Source organism: Stegodyphus dumicola, chromosome 3, assembly GCF_044657685.1.
Source record: "Stegodyphus dumicola isolate Sdum_Otavi_A_Nest chromosome 3, ASM4465768v1".
Lineage (NCBI taxonomy): Eukaryota > Metazoa > Arthropoda > Arachnida > Araneae > Eresidae > Stegodyphus > Stegodyphus dumicola.
The window spans coordinates 210791725-210816454 of NC_140770.1; the positions used below are offsets into that span (position 1 = coordinate 210791725).

The following is a 24730-nucleotide window of genomic DNA, read 5'->3' on the forward strand; positions in this document are numbered from 1 at the left end:
TGCGTTCGTTAACTCCGAAGCTGTGTGTTTCGCAATAGGTCTGGGTTCACTCAGTTTGTTATGCTTTTGCGGCGCCGCCTTTGGCTGGACCGTCTGGAATGTACGTACCCGCGCAACTAACTGTTCAGAAAGAAATTCCACTAGGTGACTCAAATCGTAATTTGATTTTCGAACTGTTTTATTATACTCCAAAACCAAATCTGGGGGCAATGTTTTAAGCAAAGTAGGTGTTAATAAAGCTCCATATGTTTCTGAGGTCATATTTAATGATTCAAGACATCGAATATGTTTCTGTATATAATTGAATAACTTACGGAAATTTTGAATGTCATTACAATCTTTTAGAGGTCTTATTTTCAGTAATTTATCTATATGGGCGTTGATCAGTACATCTTTATTTCCAAATCTTTCTGTGAGGAGTTTAACTGAAGTTTCGTAATTTTCTTCGGTTAAATCGAAACCGTCAATGGTGTTATAAGCAGTGCCTCCCAAAAAGGATTTCAAATAATTAAATTTGCTTATAGCGTCAAGCGTTTTATTTTGGTGTATGGCTGATGAAAAAGTGTTCCAAAACGTCAGCCATTCGCAGCTCTCGCCATAAAACTTCGGAATCGTAAGTTTAGGAAGCTTCACATTATGACTTTCGATTTTAACGTTTTCTATAATACTTTCACTTAACTGTTCAGTGCTTCGTAACACATTAAATTTTTGTTGTTCTATATTAATTTCTTTCAATTTTTTGTTAGCTTTGTATTTAAATGTAGTTATTCTTTCACGATATTCGTCAACACCGTTTAATTCCTGGTCTAGATCCTTTATGTTTATTAATTTTTCTATATCGGCATCTATTTGTTTTAACTCGTTCGATTTTTCATTTAAGAGTTCTAAAGAAATTTCTAGTTCCTCTGCATTCACTTCGGTTTTTGGTAATTCAGTTTCGATTCGGCCAATTAATTTTGTAACGGCAGCCCTTATGTGGCCGCGTTTCCTTTTCAATGTATCGATAAATTCCGTCATTATTTAATATTCAATAATTCAACAACTATCAGCAATTCACTAATTATTTATGCTTATGTATTATCGATATCATTGATGTCAATTTAGACAGTTTCAATAGTTAGGAAAACAGCAGTTACTGGCAGTCCCTGTTCGGGCGCCATGTTAAAAAATTTTATCAACTTTGTACTATTAAAATTTTTTGATCATTAAATAGATAAGTGAAAGTTCACTTACTTACCTTCTAAATAGGGCTGCCCTGAACTGCCTGCTTTTCCTTCTTCTCGGTATCCGTCTCTATGATGAACTTCGATTTACTGCGCAACACAGCTATAAACTTTTTAAGAAATTTTAATTCATATGAAAGATATTTACAAAATATTTACAAGTTATAATGATTACAAGCATAATTTATACGGAGACGGTCTATCGTTATACATCTGTTAGACGCGTCAGCCGTTCAACTGATTACTTTTAGTCTCTTTCGCCAGAGGGCGTTCGTGGAAGTAAAGTTCTAGTAAGCAAACGCGACAGAATTCATTGTTGAAAGAACTCATTGTTGAAAGAACTCATCATTTCAAGCAACTTAAAACATTCGCTTATCCCATCTGTTGCGAATTGTGCCAGATTATATGCTCTTCCCAAAATTCATAAAAGTGGTATTCCTTTCCGCCCTATTGTATCAAATTTAGGTACTGCCTCGTATCCTTTAGCTAAATATTTGGTTTCTAGATTTTCCACTCTATTAGACAATAACATTTACACCATAAAAAATTCAATAGAGTTTGTAAAAAAGTTTAAAAACATTTCTCCTAGTAATTTTTACTCATGGTTTCTTTTGATGTAAAATCATTATTCACCAATGTCCCAGTGGAGGGTGCATTAAGATGTCTAGAAACCAGACTTCGCGAATTTCATTTCTCTTGCATCGAAATTGAGGAGCTAATTTCTCTCACTCAACTCTCTTTGAAACAAACACATTTTATTTTCCAAAATAAATATTACAAACAAACTGAGGGATTAGCCATGGGAAGCCCCTCAGTCCCATCCTGGCTGATATCTACATGCATTATTATGAATCAAAATTGTTTGAAACTTTAAACTTCCCGGCATGGTTCCGCTACGTAGACGATACTTTTACCCTGTTTGAAGGTAATAAAGATGATTTAAATAAAGTTCTTTCAACAATGAATTCTATTGATCCTGCTATTCAGTTCACTTTTGAACTTGAGACTTGCAATTCTCTTCCGTTTCTCGACATTCTGGTCACACGTAACACATCCAACTTCAGTACTACAGTTTACCGTAAACCTTCATCGGTTTGCCTTCCAGCACACTTTAAATCATGTCATCCGACTAAACAAAAGTTAGCTTCATTTTATTCCTATGTTTTCCGTGCTCTTCAAGTTTGCTCCTCCAAATTAGCCCTTGATGAAGAACTAAATTATTTAAAAGCAATAGCTATTGACAGGGGCTTTTCACCCAACATTATTAATCAAGCAGTTAAAAAATTCTCATCTGAACACACTAAAAGCCACACTCTTATTTTAGGAGATTATAAAAATTCTGTTGTCATTCCCTTCTTTCCATCAATTAGCTATAAAGTTGCACATATTTTGCAGAAATTTAACTTTCGGGTTGTTTATTCTCCCATCAATAAAATTCCAACTTCTATACTCAAGGACCCCATTCCGGATATGAATTCCTGGGGTATTTATAGGATTCCTTGCCAGTGTGGTTTAATTTACATTGGCCAAACTAAGAGAGCCTTAAAATTTCGCGTCAAAGAACATGAGGCTTATGTTAGAAAAAAGGAAACACAGAAGTCTTCTGTTGCTCAACATTGTTGGTCCGAAAATCACACTTTCAATTTTTCTGCTGCCAAAATTATTCAAAAAACATCTTCCATTGGAGAACTGGATTTTCTAGAGGCATTTCACATTCATAAAAATCTTTCTGTTCTAGTTAACGATCCTAATTCCAATCCAAATTTGCCTTCGGCTTTTAGAGAAATTATGTTTTAGTTCTGGTTTCTCTAACAGATGGCGCCACTTGCTTATTCTTGTCCAGGCTTTCTTATCTTATCTAATCATTATTTCCTATCTTCTTCATTTGCGGTTTTGCAGCTGAAGATGATGGTTCGGTAAAACCATCGAAACTAGTCCTGTGAAAGTTTTGTAGGTATAACGCTGATTTTTGTTGTTTGACTTCTGAATTAGTATTTATTCGGCGTGTTATTGTGTCTTAATTATAGAAATATTAGTACAGATTTGATAATGATGCGTGAATGAGTAAGAGAATTAATGCACATTTGCGATTAGCACAAAGCTGTCTTATGCATACGCTAGACACACTGCATAGAATCGACGTCGACCGCCTTATCCGCGACCATCAGCGCAAACACGCATGCACCGTTCGGACCGAATTATTCTCAAAATAGGCTGGAAGGTTTGGGGGATTTTCTTTCTCTGCAGCATATAAATTCTCTCTTTCCGGAGTTCAAGTCGCAACAAGTAATAACGCCCCTTTTGGGCTATGTAATTTGGCAGAATGCCAGCCAGGGTTACGTTTGAGACGGTCGAACTATACCATACTATAAATATGGTATAGGATCGACATCGGCACAAAATGAGCATTTATATTGTACAGACAAAGTTTACAACTAGCAATCAAAATACTGAAAGTTTGATTTAGGTAATAATTATTTAGGTTACCTGGGTAGGTTCAAAACCAGTAATTTCACGAAAGTATTCCTTATGCTGATATGGATATTTTGCAGTACAAATGTAATATATTTTACAGTACTCATCGTTATGAAAATATCGTTAAATATATTAGAACGTCTTAACCTCCCCCTTGTATGCATAAGTGATAGGCAATCTACCTTCAAAAATCTAGATGACCTAAATTATAAATAATGTTTTTTGTATTGTAACTGGGAATGTTTTAATAATAAAAAGGTTCTCCTTAAACATGTGATTTTAATTAAATTAAAATTAAAAGTGTTCTTAAAATATTAAACGTTTTTCCAGCCTTTGTTTTCAAATGAGAGAATTTAGGAAAATTATTTAATTATTCTTATATTTTACTTAATAACGTATTTTAATTACTATTTAAGTAGAATTAATTTTGAAAATAATATACGTCAGTTACAAAGTATTAATTTATTTGTATTTATTATTTGCTGTAAATAGATATTTTGAGGCTTTTTTGATTTCATTAAAATTTTTTAATATACTCGCATAAAAATAACACACTAATTTGATAACTTATAAAACCTCAGAATCGATTTTTCTGCGCTTCCGTACTCTCTTCTTTCGACTTAGCACTACAACTTCTACTGTTTTCACCGTAACAGTTAAACTTTGATAAAGTTTCAACAACTGCAGTCAGCAATATTTTCTCATTTATTTATGCTAATTTTTACTTCAGTGCATTCATATGTTTATTATTAAAGAACACACAGTTATTTTCTTCAGGTTTTTAGTGCTTAGAATACAGGTTAAATTTGAGACACGTAAATTTAATGAGAAGAGAATTTCTAAATGGTAGTATGTCAGAAATAAAATGCATAATTTTCACCTCCACAACAGTAGTTGTCTGATTGGTTGGCAGTGAGAAAGCTAGAGAGAGAAAAACAATGTTTTAAACTGCATTGAATTCGGCAGGTAAGAAGTTAATGAAAACTCTTCTGGTGACATCATCTGATTGTATATGTTCCTAACAGTACCTTTTTCGGTCTTCAACAGTTGTTCAGTGAATAAAATATTTCCTCGAAACTTCTGCCGCCATTCTCTAAAAACATGGCTCCAGCAGCGATTGCGACAAACTGCTTTTATCACGAAGCAAACAAATTTAAATTCGTCCAATGCAAATCAAATGCTATTTTAAGCCACAAGGCTGGCAGTTCTTAGCCAGGAGTTCCTTTGAAACACAATGAGCGATATTTTTTGTGAAGGTGCCAGTATATTTTAATTCCGATCCTACAGCAGATCCTCTCTATTATCGAGAAGCAGTTTAATCGAGCTCACTGTTGTCATATTCCCCCCCCCTTTTACACGTGTGTTATCTTCATGCACAATGTTTCTAATTTTTACCAAATGAAAGTATACGTACCTCAGTCCGTAAATAACGTAGTTAAATCGAGTTTATGACTATGAATCTAAGAAGTTATGAGTTCTATTATTAGAAAATTAATATTTAAAGAAGTGAGATGTTGAAATCTCATGACTGAAACACAGTTACAGGTACCGAGCCGCAAATCTCCTCTCTTATCTATAATCTTACTAGTACATTTTGCATCACGGTGGTTCAAGCTAGGTAAATAAGGTAAATTCCGCGCCCAAAATAGTCTTCCCTTTCTTTTTAAAACGTTTAATTTTCCCCCCTATTTCAGTTTCAGTTTTTATGATATTTTTACCTGTGGTTCTGTCAGGTTTTTTAAACTACTTTGTAAACTAAAGTAGTTTTTTTGTACTGGCAGAGATCTATACCCTGGCAGTATCAGCACAGCATAGTATAAAATACACGATTCCGATTTCTACTACCCAAAAGGACAGCCTGTGCTGTCCGAAGGGTGGTGGCGTCAGTCATGCGAGTGGGTAATATGACCAGTCTCCTGTTCACCGGTTTCCTAGCGCCCAGGGATTTGGTTTGGTTCTAAAGGCGTTAGAATTTTGAACCCGATCTCCTCGGAATGGAGCACATGGGACAGTACGGTATAGCTGAGTGAGTTTGTATAATTACCCCTCAATAGAAAGCTTGCGAGTTCTCTCTCCAACCTAAAAGGAACAGCGTCCGCTCTCCCACCTAATAGGAACAGCGTCCGCACTTGCATTTACTTGCAAGAGCGGTATACCAGATTTGATTAGTTGATAAGCACATTAAGAACAGTGGTCCATTTTTAAATAGCTACGTTATCTATCTACGTCCATTTCTAAACAACTTCTTAGGATTCTTATTACATTTATCGTTGAAATTGTTTACAGCCTTTCAGTTTCAAAATTTCAATTTGGATTATCTCATACGCGTTTATTAGGTCTAATCATTTGTTTATTTCGTATCCAGAAGTCTTTTCTTTTTTAAATATTTAAAAACCTTTAGCAGATAATAAAAGCGGAGAAAGGAAGACCTTTCGTCGGAGCAGAATAAATTTTTGATCAACTGGAGCAGACTGAATAGCATAGATTTCTCCTGCACGGTTACAGAGAGGTTGATCCTGTATATGGAATTTACCTATCTTAATGTGAAGTTTGATTACTCTCGGTGGAATCAAAACGAAATCGTTATGAAGCAGTACCCACGGCCATCAAGCATTTGAGATAAAGAATCCATTTAAAAATCATTTTTAAAACTAATAATCTCTTACAATAAATTAATTAAGCATAGGTAATATGCAGATGGTTTCAAAAATACTTTTAACGCTTTTGAATCTTTAGTTCTAACTTATACTTTCTTTACACTGCAAGTTTAGCAAGTATTATAAAGAATTATATTGTAGTGATACTGGCATTTTTGATCGTTATATGCTTAAAAATAGGAAATTAATATTTTCTGTAGTCACATTCAAACACAATATTGAGTTATCAATATGGTACGGAAACAATGATGTAATCCCGAAAAAAATATTTCCGGTTTTATAGCATTATACTTCATCCACCTTAAAAGAAATTTTGGATGGATTGCGAGGCCACAAAAAATACTGCAACATTTCAAATAGTTAATCATTATTAAACTGATTCTTGGCAGGGTAATAAAAGGGGAATACTTTCATTTCCAAATAAGCTCAAGATTAGTCTAGTTAACATCAATCTGATATTGTACATTTTAGTTGAAAGCTGGCAACAGTTTTGTTTACATTCTGTTGCATGCATATTTTTCATCAAACCAGTCAAATAAAACAACTACATTGTTTAAATATTCTTAAAGCGATCTGTCAGAATTAAATAATATTCTTTTCAGCTTTTCAGTAAATACCAATTAGCAGAGTATCTTCACAAATTTTCTGATAAATTCTGTTCTTTATTTTCATCATTATTGATAAAAGAGATTATGCAGATTTTGTGGTCATTGAACGTTTTTTGTATTTCCCGTGAACTTTACTGCTGTCAAGGGAGAAGAGAAACATGCGAAAGTAAAACATAAAATTAAGCAAAGAAACAAAACATTGTATCTGGCATAGATTTTTTTCAAGTGACTATAGATTTCGAATGCAAACAAATACAGGTCCCTCTTTGTCAGCAGCAAAGAAATCTGTAACAAAGGGAAAGCCATGGTTGTATTTATACCTACTGGGAGTAAAGCTAACAAGAAGCTAGCGCCATCTGTCGACAGAAATAGTAACGGAATTTGAAAAATTAAGTTAATATAATTTTAAAAGTGTTTGAAAGGACTGGATTGGAATTAAAGCCATTAACTAAACAAGATAAATCTTTGCGAATACGAAGCGCATCAATAAAATCCAATTTAGTAATGGAGGAAGCTTTATTGATAACCTGCTAAATTCACCTTTTCGGGTATAAGATTTGTGTTCCTTGGTGCGAAACTTAAAACGCTCCTTTAGTTTGGCTGATATATCTCAAACCACATTAGCAAGATATGTTATAAATTTTCGAAGAATAGAAATCTTTAAGAATCGGATTCGGCAAACACAAAGTTGTCTCTTTGCTAATTTTAGGTTTTACTTCGGCATGTTTCTCTTTTGTCTTGAGAAATTCCATTCTTCATTATTGACAAAAGATATATACAAACTTTTCGGTCATTGAACTTTTTTGTGGAAGGGCTTGTATTTGCACTTCGTGAAGCTTTATTGTTGTACCTTTTTTTTTCTGCTCATAGTTTAAAGAAGTCTTTATTTTCTTCATTATTGACAAAAGAAATATGCTGTACATATACTATTAAAGGTTCGGAACATGAAGACAGTTCAGTTTTTAAAGTGGTGGAATTTTCCTTCATATATAATATAAGTACAAAACTTTTAAGATTATTTTATGATGAAGACTGCTTTAACGAGATATTGTGAGGTTCCTAAATGTGCATAACAATAGGTATTCAAGTATTTGAGTTTCTAAATTTACTTCATCGATTAATAATGCTTTAGATCAGAATTCTCCAAACTACGGCCCGCTAGCACTACCTGTCTGGCCGGCCAAAGTTTTTTTTTATTATTATTATTATTTTTAGCCCAAAGAGCGTTAGCCCAGAAGGGCTATTAATTTCGTTTTGGCATTTTGTGTTGATTCACTTTTCTAACTGTTGCCACCAAATATTACAGCCCTGTATTATATTTAAAGAAATTACGTAATGAAGAATCTGCATAAATATATATATGTTTCTCGCATTGTGATAAAACAACGGTACCTAGAGAAGTTACATCAAATTTTGAATAACGTAATCCTCCACCGAATGTGGGCATCTGGAAGCCCTAATTTGGAATTTGTTTTATTATCTATTTCATATTTTGTCAGACATTAAAGAATTTTTCATTAACAAACTCACCGATTTCAAAGCGAAGAATGGGAACACTGTACGAAAAAAAAAATTATCTCTAGCGCGCGAGACTGTGTATTGGAAATTCTAAAGACACGCTCATATTAAAATTATTTTGCGATATTCCTGTTGAATTGAATATTATGGTTTAAGTGCGAAGAACTGATATTTAATAAATAAAGGTAACACGCAAAACATTTAAAAAAACGAATGTAAATCTGAAAGCTTTCAGTTTTTTTTTTTAATTTAAAATAAACAAAGTAATATAAACATTAAACGATAAGTGAAATACCGTAGCACTCTATTAAAAATTTCGTAATTGTACTTTTTCGAGAATAAATATTTCTCATATTATCTTTACCTGCTTTCACTGTAGTATTCTAAATTCGTTCATAAAAAAATTTTCAGCCGCAGTTTTTTTTTTTTTTTTTTCTTTTTTCCCCTTCAATATATGTTGTAATTTATTTTAATTTTGGAGATATTTTTACGGAAGACATTGCCGGAAATATGAAATTGATGAGCAAAAGTTTATACGAGATCAAAATGTAAACAAAATGCGCTGATAAATTGTTACAACGAAAAGCTAAATCCTCTTAAAAATAAAATTACATTGCAAACCTAAAAAATCTCTGATATTCTGGGAGAAGCAGATTTTGCAATCTTTTAAATAGTTTTAAGAAATTTATGTTAGGTGAAATTACATGAAAGTCTAAGAAACAAATCTCTTCGTATTATCATAATGATCTAATTGCAAAAATCTCGCTGCTGAAAAAATGTGTACACTGGTCGTCATAATTACTTCACCATGGTATGATGAACTAGCTAGATCTCGTTCCTCTAAGCTTTGTGAAAGAATCAATACGGCCTGTTGGTAAATGATTTGGAGAACCCTGCTTTAGGTTATGCAAATTTGCAATGAATCCTGAAATTTAACTTAATCAGAACAACATGCCTTAACTTTTAACTGGCATGGTTAAACCTCTGTGCGTAAGTGAGCCTATAAAAAAATTATACTTTTTGTGAATATTTTTAATGCATAATTAGATTATAAGTTATTTTATCCGTCCTTTTTATCTCTTCGTGGTGTAACTGGAAGCGCACTCCACGCGTATTCAGCAGGTCTGAAGTTCGAATCCTGGCGAGGGCATTGCACATTTTGTCACGTCTCCAGCATCAAAACCCTCATGACTCTACAAGTTATATATAGAAATTATTAACAACTGCTTAAGACAGACTGCATTCAATACATTATGAAGGTTGAAAAATGCGCAGACATCCTTGAGGTAAACAAACGTTTTATATATGTGCGGTCTTTCCAAAGTTTTAATTTCTAGAACTTGTGAGGCAACACATTATCGGTCAGAGACAAGTCTTAACATGTTCATGCAATATTGTTTAGTATAGTTCAGTTTATAAGATATTTCTCTCGCTTTCTTGGTATGCCTTCGTGGTGCAATGGCCAGCTGCCTGGGCCGGTATTCCAGAGGTCCGTGATTCGATTTCGGGCGAAGGCGGTTGCTCATTTTTCATTTCTCCGCCTTTCCTAAAAATCCTAATGTCTCTACAAGTTGTTTGAATGATACATACATATTTTTGTACTACTGTTTTAGCAGTTATTGAAGATGCGAAGCACAATCAGTTTCTTTTTGTGGAAAGAGTGTGTGAAAACTTCAGAAATTGTTCAACGTCTGTGAAAGGTATATTCTGTTTTCACGTTTGAAAAGTTCTTTATGGGATGTTAGATTTGAGAGTTTAACCTCCCCAAGAACAAGTGGTTTGAGGAAACACCGAAAAGGTTCTTTGAAGACGACTTAAAAAATTAGTTTTTCGTTACAATAAGTGTATTCAGTTAAATGGAGATAATACTGAAAAACTGCTTAGTAATACTGATGGTAAAAAGTTATACCTAAATTGCTAGAACTTCGGAAACAACACACGTAATATATAATGGTTCTGAAACCGGACCACATGAACTGAAATTTCGTATTGTGTTATTTAAATTAAAATTATATATAGTGCACATTCCTTTTTTAAAATTTATGTAATATTGTAATATATTTAAAAGCAGAGACTATATAATGGTCGAAAATAAAACTAAGTTTTGTTAGTTTCAAGAAAGCAGTTAATATATGTAAAAATAGACAGAAGTAGAACGTGAAAGAACGAATGAGAAGCTTGGGAAACTTCCAAGAGAATTTCTTTTCTACTTTACAGAATAAGAGCAAACCTATACAAAAAAAGATGAACAAACTCTTTTCGATGCTTTCGTACTAAATGCCTAATTGAAGATCTTGCTACATGGAGAACGCAGCTTCAAAAATTAGGAAGTTTGACTTTTGATTTCACTTTGTGTAAAATCTAAATTTATGGATGCAGGAAAAACAAAGAATTCAATAGCTATATTCAGTTTTTAAAAATCATATTTCGTGATTAAAGCTTTTGAATATATTACCGGCAATGTATGAAACCCCGGCATTCTTTAGAAGGCATATTCCTAGGCATTTTATAGAAATCCTGACGTTTTTAAGTAAAGGACGAAAATGACACTTATTATATATTTTCCACAAGCATCGTAAGTAATGTATATTTTACGGTATACACATTAGAGACAGAGAATACGCTCATGCGGCCTGCACGTTTGCCTGGAATCGAACCCATGCTGGAATTACCAGTGTTCAGTGATTTTACCCCTCAGCCGCAGGTGGGCTGTAATGCATACTAAATGCTTTATATAATATCAAATGTTATTTAGGGAAAGTATGAAAAATGTTCATGTTGTCCTGTAAATATATTAAATGTATGGATATTCGAAACGAATCGAGGCTGCATTTCCTACTTTGCCGATTTTGTCATCTGGCATTCCATAGAATGCTTAGGAAATGTATGATATGTTAATCGTTTCATACATTGCCGGCCAGTTTTCGGCATTCTCTAAAGTGCCTAGGTATTTTGTAGAATATCGCCTTTGATACATTTCCGATGATAAATATTGTATAATTTGTTGGCTAACGTAATAACGACTACCTTTTTATGCGCTCCATCCACTATGCTAGTTTTGTTTTATTTGGCCGGAAATTTTTGAGTTTCTAATATATATTTACTAAAATTTCCTTGCTTGATATTATCAGTGGTCCCCTGTAAAGAGATAGATATATGTAGTTTATAGTAGTTTCTACAGTGATCACATTTTTTTCAGTACTTCAAATCAGTTTCTTTTATTACAGTGATGTTCTTTCGTCGGATAAATCCGAGTACAATAGTATATGCATTTACTGACTTAAACATGTTCTATTTATAGGAGCTTTTTCCCATTTTTTTCATCAGAATAAATCCACTTTATTATTAATGAAAACTTTCGATTTTGTTTGTTTTGTTTTGTTTTCCATGTAACAGCATTTAATGCTATGCTTATTTTATTTTCGCAACTGAGTAAACCAACTTTTTTTCCCTTTCCAAAGCAAGTGGAGATAATCAGCAACGTTACTGGGACATCCAATTGGATCAAGATTTGTTGGAGACCATTGTTAGCATCTATCCCGAGTGGTTCAAGGATTGCAATATGAACCTTGCCGCCGATGGTCGCGACACAACTGAGAACTCCATGTGCATACCTCTGACGTCCTCCGACTCCAAAACATCCGCCAAACAGGAGAACGGAGAATCTCTGCAGCGAACCATAGACAAAAATAAAGAATGTAAGTGTCCAACCTTGTTCACCCATCGAATAGTATTTTTAAAACAAAAGTAATTTTAAGAATTTTGTATATATGCAAATAATTTTAGTAAAATTATATATTAATTGTAGTATCTCTTGCATAATGTAATGTAAAAGGCCTCAAGATGGGAAGCATCGCAGGAAAAATAAGGTTACGGGGATAAGTCCATCCAATATTTGAGATAAATATCTATCTCACCAAATTAGCGAGATAAGGCCAAGCTGGCAATGAGTTTGGCAAATAATTTTTGTCGCCAAATTTGGCTACCTATTGGTGACGTTTTGGCCCGATCCCTGTGTAACTATAACTGATCTGATCCCTACGTAACTGCAACTGTATCCGGCCCTATGTAACTATACCTGTGTGTGTCTTCCAGCTATTTCGAGAAACTTAAGGTACTGGAAATCCTGTAGGTAGGAAACGGAGGTAGGAAAGCTATATAAGACGGGAGAGAACATCAGTTTAGTTCAGAATATTAAGAGATCACTGTGCGAGGTTACGCTTTCGAAACTCTTAGCATTACATTATGTTCAACGGTCTTATTGTTTGAAGCGGTAACTACTGATTGTGTTCTGTCATACTGAGATGAGATGTTCGAACACTTTTGTGTGAAAAGTTCCAGAACTGTAAAATGTTTTGGAAAAATTCAGTTGTATCAAATTTTCATCGGTTTTGCGTGCTTCAATCCGCTACGAACTCGAAAGCACATAACAGTTCTTTGCTTGTTTAACGAGACTAAACATTTACTTATAGCGTTTTCACTGGGCCTAGCGTTTTCATTCAAAAGCATATATAAACATCCTTGCCTTCTCTTGCTTCAAAATATGGCAGCCAGCAAACCTAATAAAGCGGCACCGAACACTATATTTTAGCTTAGCTAACTCGAAATGTTCTGCGATAGATTCTAATCTGCAGCTAGACAAGTAAGAATAATTATAGGACTAAATTCAATTAATTGTTAGATGGTTATTTGTTACACTGAACAAGTTCAATTTCACTATTTTCTGGTGAGACTTGGTATGGCATTAGGGCATTGATATTAGTTTTATTAACGTGCATAATAGCTTCTTTCAGATAGATAACCGATTTCTTTATTGGGCAATTTAATCCTTCTTTTTGAAAGTATGTTTCTCTGTAACAGACCGAAAGATCTTGCACCAGCCTCTGTACGTTCTTGTTCGTGTGTGTGGCACGTATCACATCTAATATATCGTCGAAAACAGATCAATCGGAAGTAAGATATCTATCACGTTTTCCGATTATCAGCTCGGAATATTATAAAATGAACCATCGTAAAAGGACGACCGGTGTAAATATGCCTTTTTATCTTTGATTCTAAGGCACACCCTTTTTGTTTCGTGTAAATTTTGTTCAACATTATGTTAACAATGAAGTTAATCTTGGAATGTGAATATTTACGAAATGAATTAAAGAAGGTATTCGACAGGTGTCAAATGGAAGAATAATCCTGTTTCTTACATGATTCATTGCAAATATTTGTCATGAATTTTAACAATGAAATGTGGTACGAATCATGTTTATTTTAACCCGATGGTTATTTTCCATTAATATTCTTTCCCGAATTATTTTTGAATAGCTGTCTTGATATTGTAACTGAGAAATAGTTTATCGTTATTTTCTTTTTTAGCTCTTAAAGTTAAACTTATGCTTCGACGTCCGCTCAACCAGCTGATTGACCAAGGAATTTTGCCAAGTAAGTTTCTTATTTGACTCTTTTTATATGCTATACAGTTATTTGTAGCATTTCTGTTCAAACCTGTCAATCTGCACTTGTAGTCGTACCTTTTAATTACCCTGTAGCGCTATTAATAGGGAATCCACTTTAATCCTTATGTATGTTTTTAACTTTCGATTGAAATGTTCTAGAGCTGCAGAAGTAAGGTTTATTAATAAATAAGTAGTTGCTAATAATTAAGTAATTGATCAGAAAGATGGGAAGTAAATATACTGTCAATGGTTGACATCAATATACTGTTAATGGTCGAATGATTCCTTATTCCATATGATCCAGTATAATACTCACTATCCAGGATCGAATTAATAATATCCTCGAAAGGTAGGAGCTCAGTGTTATGATTTTGGTTATAAAGTTGTTTTCTCCCTTCTTACAGCATACCTTCATGTATAATTGGAAAGTAAGCCCGTCTAGCAGTTGGAAGGTCCAGAGTCTGAGTTTCGGCGAGGTCATTGCAAATTTTTACGTATTCGGCTTCAAAATTAAATATTGGTGGTAACTAGAGGGTGTTAGTGACAGTTTGGGTGGGATCTGTTTCACAATAGTTTTAAATCGCAATCTTGCCTTAATACCTCTTTTAACTTACCCACAAAGAAATAAATTTCATCATTGAACAGAATCCTTCGGGAGAAGATAGAATTCATATGACTTTTCTGTAGAATCCATAAGGATATTGTAACGAAAGAAAACCATTTATCCCATGTGTTATATGGTGTTTTTATCAGTATATCAGTTCGATAACCTAAGTTTGTTTCTTGGTGATGGTGGAGTGATTTCTCCCTCTCAAGAAGCCTCCACCCCGAAACTCTCAGTGCCTCTACTGTATCGCAAATTGCTATTGGAAGTTTGCTTCACTTCACTTTTTGCGTAAGCTGAATCTTATAAATTGAAATTTAATGGCTGTTTGCTTATATGTTACAATCTTACTTTTATTGACACCTGTCCCGAAGGATACCCACTGCGTAATTCTTTGAGAACCCCTAAACTCTAAAATTTCTATAAAAAAAAATTTTAAAAAGACTATCTTAACTATTGCTTTATATTTTTGTCCGAAGTCATTTATATTTTGTCCGTTTGTTCGAAGTCAGCTCCGCAGTTTGTCATTAATGAACTAATCTTGTTTTATTGAGTATTTTTAATAAATCAGCTCAGTTTTGAGTAATATGAGCTTTGTGGGGTGAAGGTTATTAAACTCATTAATATAGCAGGAGAACTTTCTCCAACATTCATGAAGACGATCTCAAAGACGATTCATTACTGATCCGTCAGTGCAAAGCTGAATCACCTGGAACGAAACGATAACAAGCTAATAAAAATTTGTTCTTATTATTTAAAGGTTATTCTCTTCTTATAGAACAAAAACACTAAACAATCAACTGCATCAAACTAGAAGAATAACACTTCAGTGTTAAATTTGAAATTAGACAAAATAACAGTCTTACTTTGAAGTAGATTTTGAATAAAGCTCTGTCAGTTTGGAGAGCGTTCAGACGTAGGTCCCTCTTTTTAATGACAAATAATAATAATAATTAAAGAAATTAATGCACATTTTGTGACTAACACAAAGTTATCTTATACATACACTAATGATACTGCATATCGACGCCACAATACCATAAATATGATATAAGATGTACATCGGCGTAAAACCAACATTTACATTGCGCAGACAAGGTTTATAAACTAACAACCGAAAGGCTAAAAGTTTGATTAAATAGTTATTATGTGTGTAGCCTAACGTAGGTTCTAAAATAGTTTTAGGGCTGCCGTGTTGAACCTGTGCCGGTAGAAAAATTGTCGATTTTATGCCTCATTCTTCTACAGCGGTGGGCCAAATACGACCTACTAATGTTAAACGCGGATAATTCTTGTAATAATCATTTATTTTGATTATTTTTTACACAATAAATATATTTTATGGAAATTATGTATGAAATATGACATCAAACAAATGTCCACCATTTTTCTCGATACAGAGATTGGCTCTTTTGCTCTTTTTAACGCGTTTTCCATTACGACGACGACGACGAGTTGAGCCAGATGGATCCCATCTGCAACACTCTACCGCACAGTTTGTCCGATGGACACCTCTTCCAGGTCGGTTCAGGCACTGAACCCTGTTCGTCAAAACGACCGACCAAATTCCTAATCGTGAAGGCTGTGCGAGATGATCTTGAATTAAAATATTGCCGATATTTACGCTGTGAAATACCAATTGATCGTTGACAAGAATGAAAAACTCGATAATTTTAACGTGTTGTTTTTTAATGTATGGTTCCATAATAATTTTCCAAGAATACAATTATAACCAACAAAAAGAAAAAAAAATAATTATATCAAAAAATATAAAATTTATTTGTGTTTAGCATTGGTAGGTCTTATTTTGCCCACTCTGTAGTAGCAAAATGTAAAATTCCTAATGTGTACACTTTTCAGTTTAAAGTTTTGAATTATAAAGCGGACTTTGTTTAATGTGAGAAAATATGCAATTTTCATATAATGTCTATTCAAATATTAAGAAGTAAGGTTAAAAAAACGTTGTAATTATGTCACTAAGGTAAAAGAAACGTTATTGTTATGCACTAGCTCGTTTAATACTGGTATATTTGAAAAAATAGCAGATATGTATGTATGCAAAAGTATGCAATCCATATGTATGTATGTAAGTATGTATGTATGCAATCCATTTAAAATTATTTAATAAGGAATAATTCTGATTTTAATCAAAATAAGAGAATTGTAAATTTTGTAAGATTTTAAATTTATTACAAATCAAAATGATTTTATTTGCACCTAAACATCTAAATACTTCTAACTTAAAGCTGCTTCTCTCACCTCTGTGCAAATGTATTTGAACTTTTACCATTACAAGAATTGTTTTTCAGCGCTCATGTCTTTTGTTGTTCTTACAGCTAGAAAATCTCCACCAGCATTCCATGAACAAAGACAAAAGTTGGAGAGGGCCAAAGTAAGTTTTTTTATGTCTCTCAAATATTTTTATTCTATAACAACCGAAATTAGGATCTACTTTCGAGGTTATCGTTGAGAGGAGTTGGAGGATTATTTTACAGGATCGCGTTTTGCCAGCTGGCAAAGTTTTCTGTCTAGAAGGTTACTGAATCATTGTTTACTCTCCGACATGTTAAATTTGATAATTTTTCTGGAGATTAGTGCTTGTGTCCTGAAGGGGGAGTTTCACTACTTTCGGATCTTGTACATGGTTCAAAAAAGTTGGCTACAGACTTTATTTCCCTAAATATTAAACCTGGATGTGTATTTCCAAACTACGCGTTCAAAATAAAGAACGTATTCTATGAAAAACGGTTTACTTGGACCTTGTAAAATAACATCTCCAAAATATTAATTGTGCTTTAGATCATTAAAAACAGAATATTGCGCATTTTTCTAGGAAACTTTCGCGTATGCTTTCGAGAATGAGTTTACTGATTCAATTTATTTTTCCATGTCGCTACCGATTTACCGATTTTGGGAGGGGAAAAAAAAAACTTTATTTTTGGTGAAAATATCTACTGAACGTTTCTTCAGAATTATGCATATAATCTCAACGTTTTTAGTTTCAACAAGTTAATTATCTAGTTTCAATTAATTTCAGTTAATGAGAGTTTTTATTATAAGAAAAGTCACTTAAAATGTTCTTTAATAATAAATCTTTCCTCTTTTAAAGCATCGAGACTTTTAATAGCATTCTGCGCCATATTTTACGAAAATTAATTGAGAGAAATTGTCTGGAAAGGAAGCTCATAACCATGTTTCCGACCACCCTGTATTTCAATAATAAAAAGTTAATAAAACCAGCTGCAAATTATGTAACTAATATTGATATGATTAATAGGAAAATAAACGCTTTTCAAGATACCATCATTTACGTCCACTCGCCGATTTAGATGCCCAGTTGAGATACTAAATGTAATTTGTAAAGAAAACTACTGATCATCTTTTCATCTGCTTGTGTATAAATTTTTGAGACTCCAGATACTCGTAAAAAGTTTTGAAAAGTACCAATTATCTTCGAAAATGATAATTTATTCTTCGTTGTTTCTTGATGATTGTTAGAATTTCATTAAAAGCTAGAAATTATTTGATACTATAAGCACTGATTCAATTTAAAAGATTAAAAATAATCTAAAAGAATATTGATTTTTGTGATGCCTACTAATGGCAACTAGTTCTTCATGAAGGCATCTCTTCCCTGAGGCAGATAGTCCTCGTGTGCTTAGCTGAATTCTGTTACAAACATTTTCGTGTTCCAAAATGAACATGTTTCGTTCTATCATCTTCCATATTCAGATTCGAAATGTTTGCATCTGATTGCAGATTCATGCATAATGTTGCTATTTATAGTAATTATGGTTTGTTTAAATGGTAACCTGCCAATGGTTCCAGTAAGGAAAACTAACAGAATTTTACTTGATATACTTCAATTATGCGTTTAAAATTAATTATTCGTTTCAGATTTTTTGCAATAATTCATTTATTTAGATTAAATAATTAAGTTTTTACTATATTTTTTTTCAGCAAGTAAGTATATTATTATTCACTGCGAACAAATTTCTCTGGACAGTTCTAATTTAATTTGTGAAAAACCACAGAATAATTTCAAACAAATTCAAAATGTAGTTACTCGATATTATTTAATAACAATCTAAAGATCATAGTATGCCTATTTGTTAGCTGATTGATAAATAAATTGCGGCAAATTACACGAGGACTATCTGCCTAAGAGAAGGGACGCATTCGCGGAGCCTTTTCTAACAGAAACTGGCTCTTATACATGGTAAAATCATGAAAACCTTATACAACTAGCTGTTTTATCAGGATCTGGCTCCAGGACGAAGAACTACTCAATCTAGTTTTATCTGTTCAGCCAAAATTGTTAATTCCTTTATTTTTACATTGCCCAGTACGAAAAATTTCATTAATGCAGACTATTTAGAAACTAGATGTAACTGTTTTTAAATGAAAAAGTACCAAGAAAAGTGCCTAATTTTATCTCTTAATGGCTATTCCCTTTCGTTTAAGCCTATGGTAATTAACTATAACTGCATTAGTAGTCAATCTGAGTTTCTGTAAACGTGTTGATTCTCTCAAAGCTATTTTGCACGACACCGTAAAATATGTAGAAGTTGCTAAAAGCATATGATAAATAGATTATTTAGTTAATTTTTCAAAAAGCAAGATTTTTCTTCTGTTTTTCTAAATTGATTAGTTAGTTCATTTTTTATAAACAAGTTAGTAAAGTGTAACAAAACTTATTAGTTGTCTGAAGCATTGCGATGTTCAGAATGCATTCAAAAGGATTAAAAGAAACATATACGATATAAAAGTGTTACTGATTTAAGTAGAACTAGAAATAGTAGTTGTTGAAAGTGGACCAGCATAGGAAGACGAGCACTACAGACCGATTGTCGTATCCCCCTTTTTTACTTCCTTGTACGAAGTAAAAGGAAGTATTGTAATCCCGAAAAGTTTCAGGCAGCATATTTCAACGCGAATATACATTTTCACCGCTATCGAAGGCAATTTAACGATGTTCCTGCGTGACATCTGTACGTAAGGACAGGATAAAGGACTCTTCCCCCCCAAAAAAAAAATTGTACAACTAATTTAAAATGAATTCTGAAGAGAATGTTTCGTGGCGTCTGTGCGTACGTACGTACGTATGTATCTCGCATAACTCAAAAACGAGTAGCCTCAGAACGTTGAAATTTTGTATAATATACACTCTGTTTCTTGGCTCATCTCAGTTTCTTTATTCTTATATGTTTGGAAATTGTGCATTTTTTGCTTTAAAAATGATTGAATTATGTTGTTCTTATCTTTTGGTTAAGGTTTTTATGCCTTTAGTAAATCTGTATGCAACATTTTTAGAATTATCAACAATTAAAAGTTGTTTAAGTGCCGCGAAGCCTAATAATTTTTCGATAGCGGCCATTGCTTGTTTACATTTGAAACAGCAGAATAGTAGATTTGTTGCCAATCTAGAGAAAGTAAGCTTCGCAATAACAAAGATAACGCCTTTTTTTATTATTGCGAATTAAATCATGCTTAATCCATTCTGGAATTCATTCGAGGAAATAAGTGTTTAAGAGTTCAATACAGGCATCTTGAGTTTTAATGTATTTTTGCCTTGTGACGAAGTGAAAACTGAATTAATTGAATGAAAAATACTAAATCGTCTCTAAAAAGCTTTTTTTTTTTTTTTTTTTTTTTTTTTTTTGGTTGTTGTTGTTGTTCTTTGCTTAATTTCTTTTATAAATCGTTTTAGATTTATTATAGTATTTGAATAGAACATGTGGCAACGACTTAAGATGATATAAGTTTTGCACATTCTGAGTTAAAAATGAACGAAATGAAACACTGTTAAGTGAATCTAGGGCCAGAGTGTCGCTATGGCAAACAAATATAGTGAATTTTAAAGAGTGCATTTATTCTATTGTGGTTTATGCGATATCGACGAAGTAGATTTAATTCAATCCACTAAGTTTAAATGAAATGCAAGAAAAAATGGTATAATTTAATATTCCGTACAAGGGAGTCATGTGGTGCACACATCAGATTTTTTAATATGTATTAGAAAACCATTTATTCAATATAAATTTATAAATGAGACAAAAAGGAAAACTTAGATTAGGGTAAATAACATATAAAATTCTATCGATCTCGAAGATGACTGGATCTCCATATTTTTGAAGAAACAAATAACTGAAATAAAAACAATTAAGAACCATGCGATTGTCTTTAAATAAAGCTGTATTTTTATTTAACTCTTTAAAACATTGTTATTTAAATTATATTGATCGTAAAAATTATTCATCGTATGAATTTCTCTCCCCTCTCTCCAAAGCAAACTTACTGAATTTTTATGAATTACATACATTTAATACATGAATTTCTGATATTTTAGGAATGTTTCAAACTTTTTAATAGATTTTATAATGAAAACTGAACAATTAGTAATCACACAATTGCTTAAAGAAAAAAAAAGAAGGATTCCATTCTGATTTTAATTAAAAAGTAGAAATAATCGCTTTTGGTAGGAAAAAGATGTCAAGCAGACCAAAAGCTGATTCCCACACGCAAATTAGCCACTGTAAATGCAAAGAAAAAAATTTTTAAGAAAGTTAAAGACACAAATACACACATAGGAAAAGGGAGGAGAAGACGTGTTTGCTGTAGAGACTACAACAGTGGTTCCAAACTGGCGCCGCCTGAAGAGTGAGTAATGCTCCGAAAAACCTAGAAATGGAGATAATTTACTCTGTGATATAAATCTTAGTCAAAGATTTGAAGATAGAAGTGTGAATAACTTTTATTAGTACTTGTCAAAAAAACTAATGTTGTCCGTTAAAAAACTTTGCAATAAGTATAACCACGTTTTTTGGGAGTACATTTACATGTTAGCAGTTTTTTCACGTACTTCAAAAATTAATAAATCTACGAAAAGAACCAGATAGCAGTTTGTGATGTAGATACTTTCTAGTAATTTTCCTCCAAGATTATAACTTCTATGAAAATCGAAACGCCAGGAGGTGTTGCAGCTGAAAAGTGCAGTAAGAAACAACAAAGATTATTAATTATTTACATACAAATATAAATGCATTTTTTCTGTAAGCGTCATAGAAAAATGTAATAAATAAAAGAGAGAGAATAGGTTGTTATTATTTATTCAAACGTTTTATTCCTTTCGAGAAGTTTTAGTATATTTCTTTTAAGTTGAAAGTAAATTATTTAATGATTACTTGAATATATTATCATTATTTGAATAAATAACAATCTGAAAATTTTAGTACATAACTAACAGTACGCTTGAATTACAAATTGTGACCAAACGAAATTTCTTGCAGATATAAACCTTTAGACTTCTGGCAGATAATAATGTTACGAATATTTTAAGTATGTAATTAATTGTAGCTCTACGGAAAAAATAAGATTACCGCAGCAAGTCTATTTAACATTTCGGTAAAGGGCTATCTTATTAAACTGGTGAAATATTGCCAAGCTGGCGATGGTTTTGGAGACATCTTAAATTTAGATTTGGCGACAAATCGCCAAACGTCATAAATTTTGGTGACATTTGGATTTTATCAACATTTGGATCCGTACTCTGTATAACTGTAATTCAGTAACTATAATTGTTGTTGTTGCTGCGTTTATGATGAAGCCTATTCAATTAGTGCTCTGGGCGAAGATGACGATCCTGGCAATCTGCAAAATGGTAATAACTATAATTGATCCCTATATTTAACTTAAACCGTACTAGCCGCTATATGCAACTGTAACTGCATATTCCTTCCAGTATTTTCCAGAGAAAGTACTAGAAATTTCTCAGCTGCCGGGCTAAAACTGTATAATACCGGAGAGAGCATTAGTTCTCAGTTTTTTATTTGAGTTAAATTTCCGTGCTCTTCGCTCTTTACATGTGCTTTGCGTTGCATTCTGTTTAACGTTCTTAGTAGTTTAATGTGATAGCTACTGATTGTGTTCTGTCATAGCTGTACGAGTACTTTTGTATTAAGTTCTAGAACTATAAGGTGTTTGTTTTATGAAGATAAATTTTATCAAGCTATTATCGGTTTTGTGTGCATTTAATCCATTACGAACCCGCACGCACGCAACAATAAGTATACATTTGAATTTTATTTTTGCGTGACTTTTGTGTGTATCTTTTAGACATATATGTGGGATTTTTTTAAAATTCAATTAACAACTTTTGTTTTATAAACAAAAAGAAAAAGTCAATTTCTTTTTAAATTGCGGCCCGTCGGCTACTCTACGGTTGTGTATTTGGGACACTGGATTTGCAATTTGATCTTCAGACCAATGGATTATAGTATGTTTAATGTGTATAATGTCCTTCTCCACCCCAGGAGTCGCATGGGAGCAATGCCGGCGTTCTGGCTAGATCAATATCTAGACAGACTCAAAAAATGAAGTCTTTACAATGACTAGAACATCGTTTTTTAAGTGGTAGGTTCAAGCTCGACAGGGACCATATGGTACTGTCTTGTCTGCCCCTTGGTTGTGAGGATGCTACACGGTTTGATATCGAAGCTTGATCTTCAGACCAATGGACTATAGTAGGTTTAATGTGTATAAAGTCCTTCTCCACCCCAGGAGTCGCCTGGGAGCAATGCCGACGTTCTGGCTAGATCAATATCTAGACAGACTCAAAAAATGAAGTCTTCACAATGACTAGAACATCTTTTTTAAATGGTAGGTTCAAACTCGACAGGGACCATATGGTACTGTCTTGTCTGTCCCTTGGTTGTGAGGATGCTACACGGTTTGATATCGAAGCTTGTCGTAGGAGATTTGACTCCTCCTGGTTAACACTGGGGGACGGTCGATGTCAAACAAGCGTTCTTTGATTTTAAGTGGATGCGTAGACGTTCAGCACTGTGTTAAATTACCCAGATTTCGCGAAACAAAAATTGGCCTCGTTGGATCGCCTGTAGGGGTTGGGGCGATTTAACCCTCTAAGGCTGCCTCGAGAAAAGCCAGGTCTGAGTGCCCTTTCCTCCTAGTGCACTGTATACAAGGTCATATAATGTTTACGTGTACTGAAAAGATCAAATCATTAATTTTATTACGCTGGATTGGATCTGAAATAGGATTATCCTAAAGTAGGCTAGTATTTCATTTATTTTAAATTATTAGTTCCGTTTTTCTCCGATTATCGAAATCGAAAAGAAATTTTTAACATTTTTACTATACCACAGAAATATGCACCAAAAGTGTATAAAAAAGACTAATGGCGTTCCCGTCATCCAGTCCAGCCCACCCAACAACGCTGCACGATCATATGATTGTTAGCAAAGTCAAGGAGGAAAGCATTGGCAATGTTAAATATTTCTGGTGGTTTTAAAGTTCTATTACTTAGTTCACGGTAGTCATAGAAGGAACATGAAACTCTCAACACCATTTTTCGGAATGTTTTTGGTGTGAACTTGAATCCTGCTAGTAAACTCCCGACTCTCTAACGAATCGAATAAGTGAACGCGTAAAACTCTGCAAGGTGCTGATATCACTGCTACGCTGGAAGTAATAACTAAGGCAACAATAATAGCTAAAGTAAGCAATAACTAAAGTACACAACTCATGCCTTTTAAAATTCCATCATGACAAAATATTTTGCATTTAACATCAAAGCAATTTGCAGAGTTGAAATTTTAAAATATTAGATTATAATAATAAGGCTTGCATAACATCCTATTGATAGCATCATTGGAATCTCAAAAATGTCACAAATTTAAATAAAGAATAATATATTAACTTTTTTTCAAAATAAAAGTCTTAAAATTTCTATTTTAAGTGCTTTATAAATCGCTGCCATCTACAGAAATGAAACAAAGAATAATTAAATTAAAGCTTTTTTTATTATTTTCCTGTGCTTATAAATGCTGATTTACTACTTTTGTGTGTTTATATTTCATATAAATTTTATAAATAAATATGCCGGAAGACCAAAAATTAACTTTTTTACAATTCTAAACAGTAACAATTTTTACAGTGGAAGATATCCAGAGCAATTTACATTCTATATATATATGAGTTTACGTTCTATATATGTAGATGGATAGATAGATAGATAGGTAGATATAGATGGATAGATATAGATATAGATAAATAGGTAGATAGATAGATAGGTAGACAGATAGATATAGATAGTATAGAAAATATAAAAAAATATCAACGCTTATTAAAAGTAAACATTGATATAGATAGGTAGTATAGAAAATATTTTTTTAAAAAT

The 24730-nt window shown here is 33.0% G+C and overlaps 1 protein-coding gene across 3 annotated transcripts in view; it reads left to right on the forward strand.

The window, feature by feature from the left end:
* Positions 1–24730, forward strand: part of LOC118184859 (uncharacterized) — a 755975-nt gene that overhangs the window by 671494 nt on the left and 59751 nt on the right. For all 3 annotated transcript variants that reach the window (XM_085813829.1, XM_085813830.1, XM_035354583.2), the window contains 3 exons: positions 11943–12179; positions 13849–13914; positions 16869–16924. In XM_085813829.1, the coding sequence (XP_085669955.1) occupies positions 12044–12179; positions 13849–13914; positions 16869–16924 (258 nt within the window). In that variant the 5' untranslated portion in view covers positions 11943–12043. The remainder of the gene's footprint in view (positions 1–11942; positions 12180–13848; positions 13915–16868; positions 16925–24730) is intronic.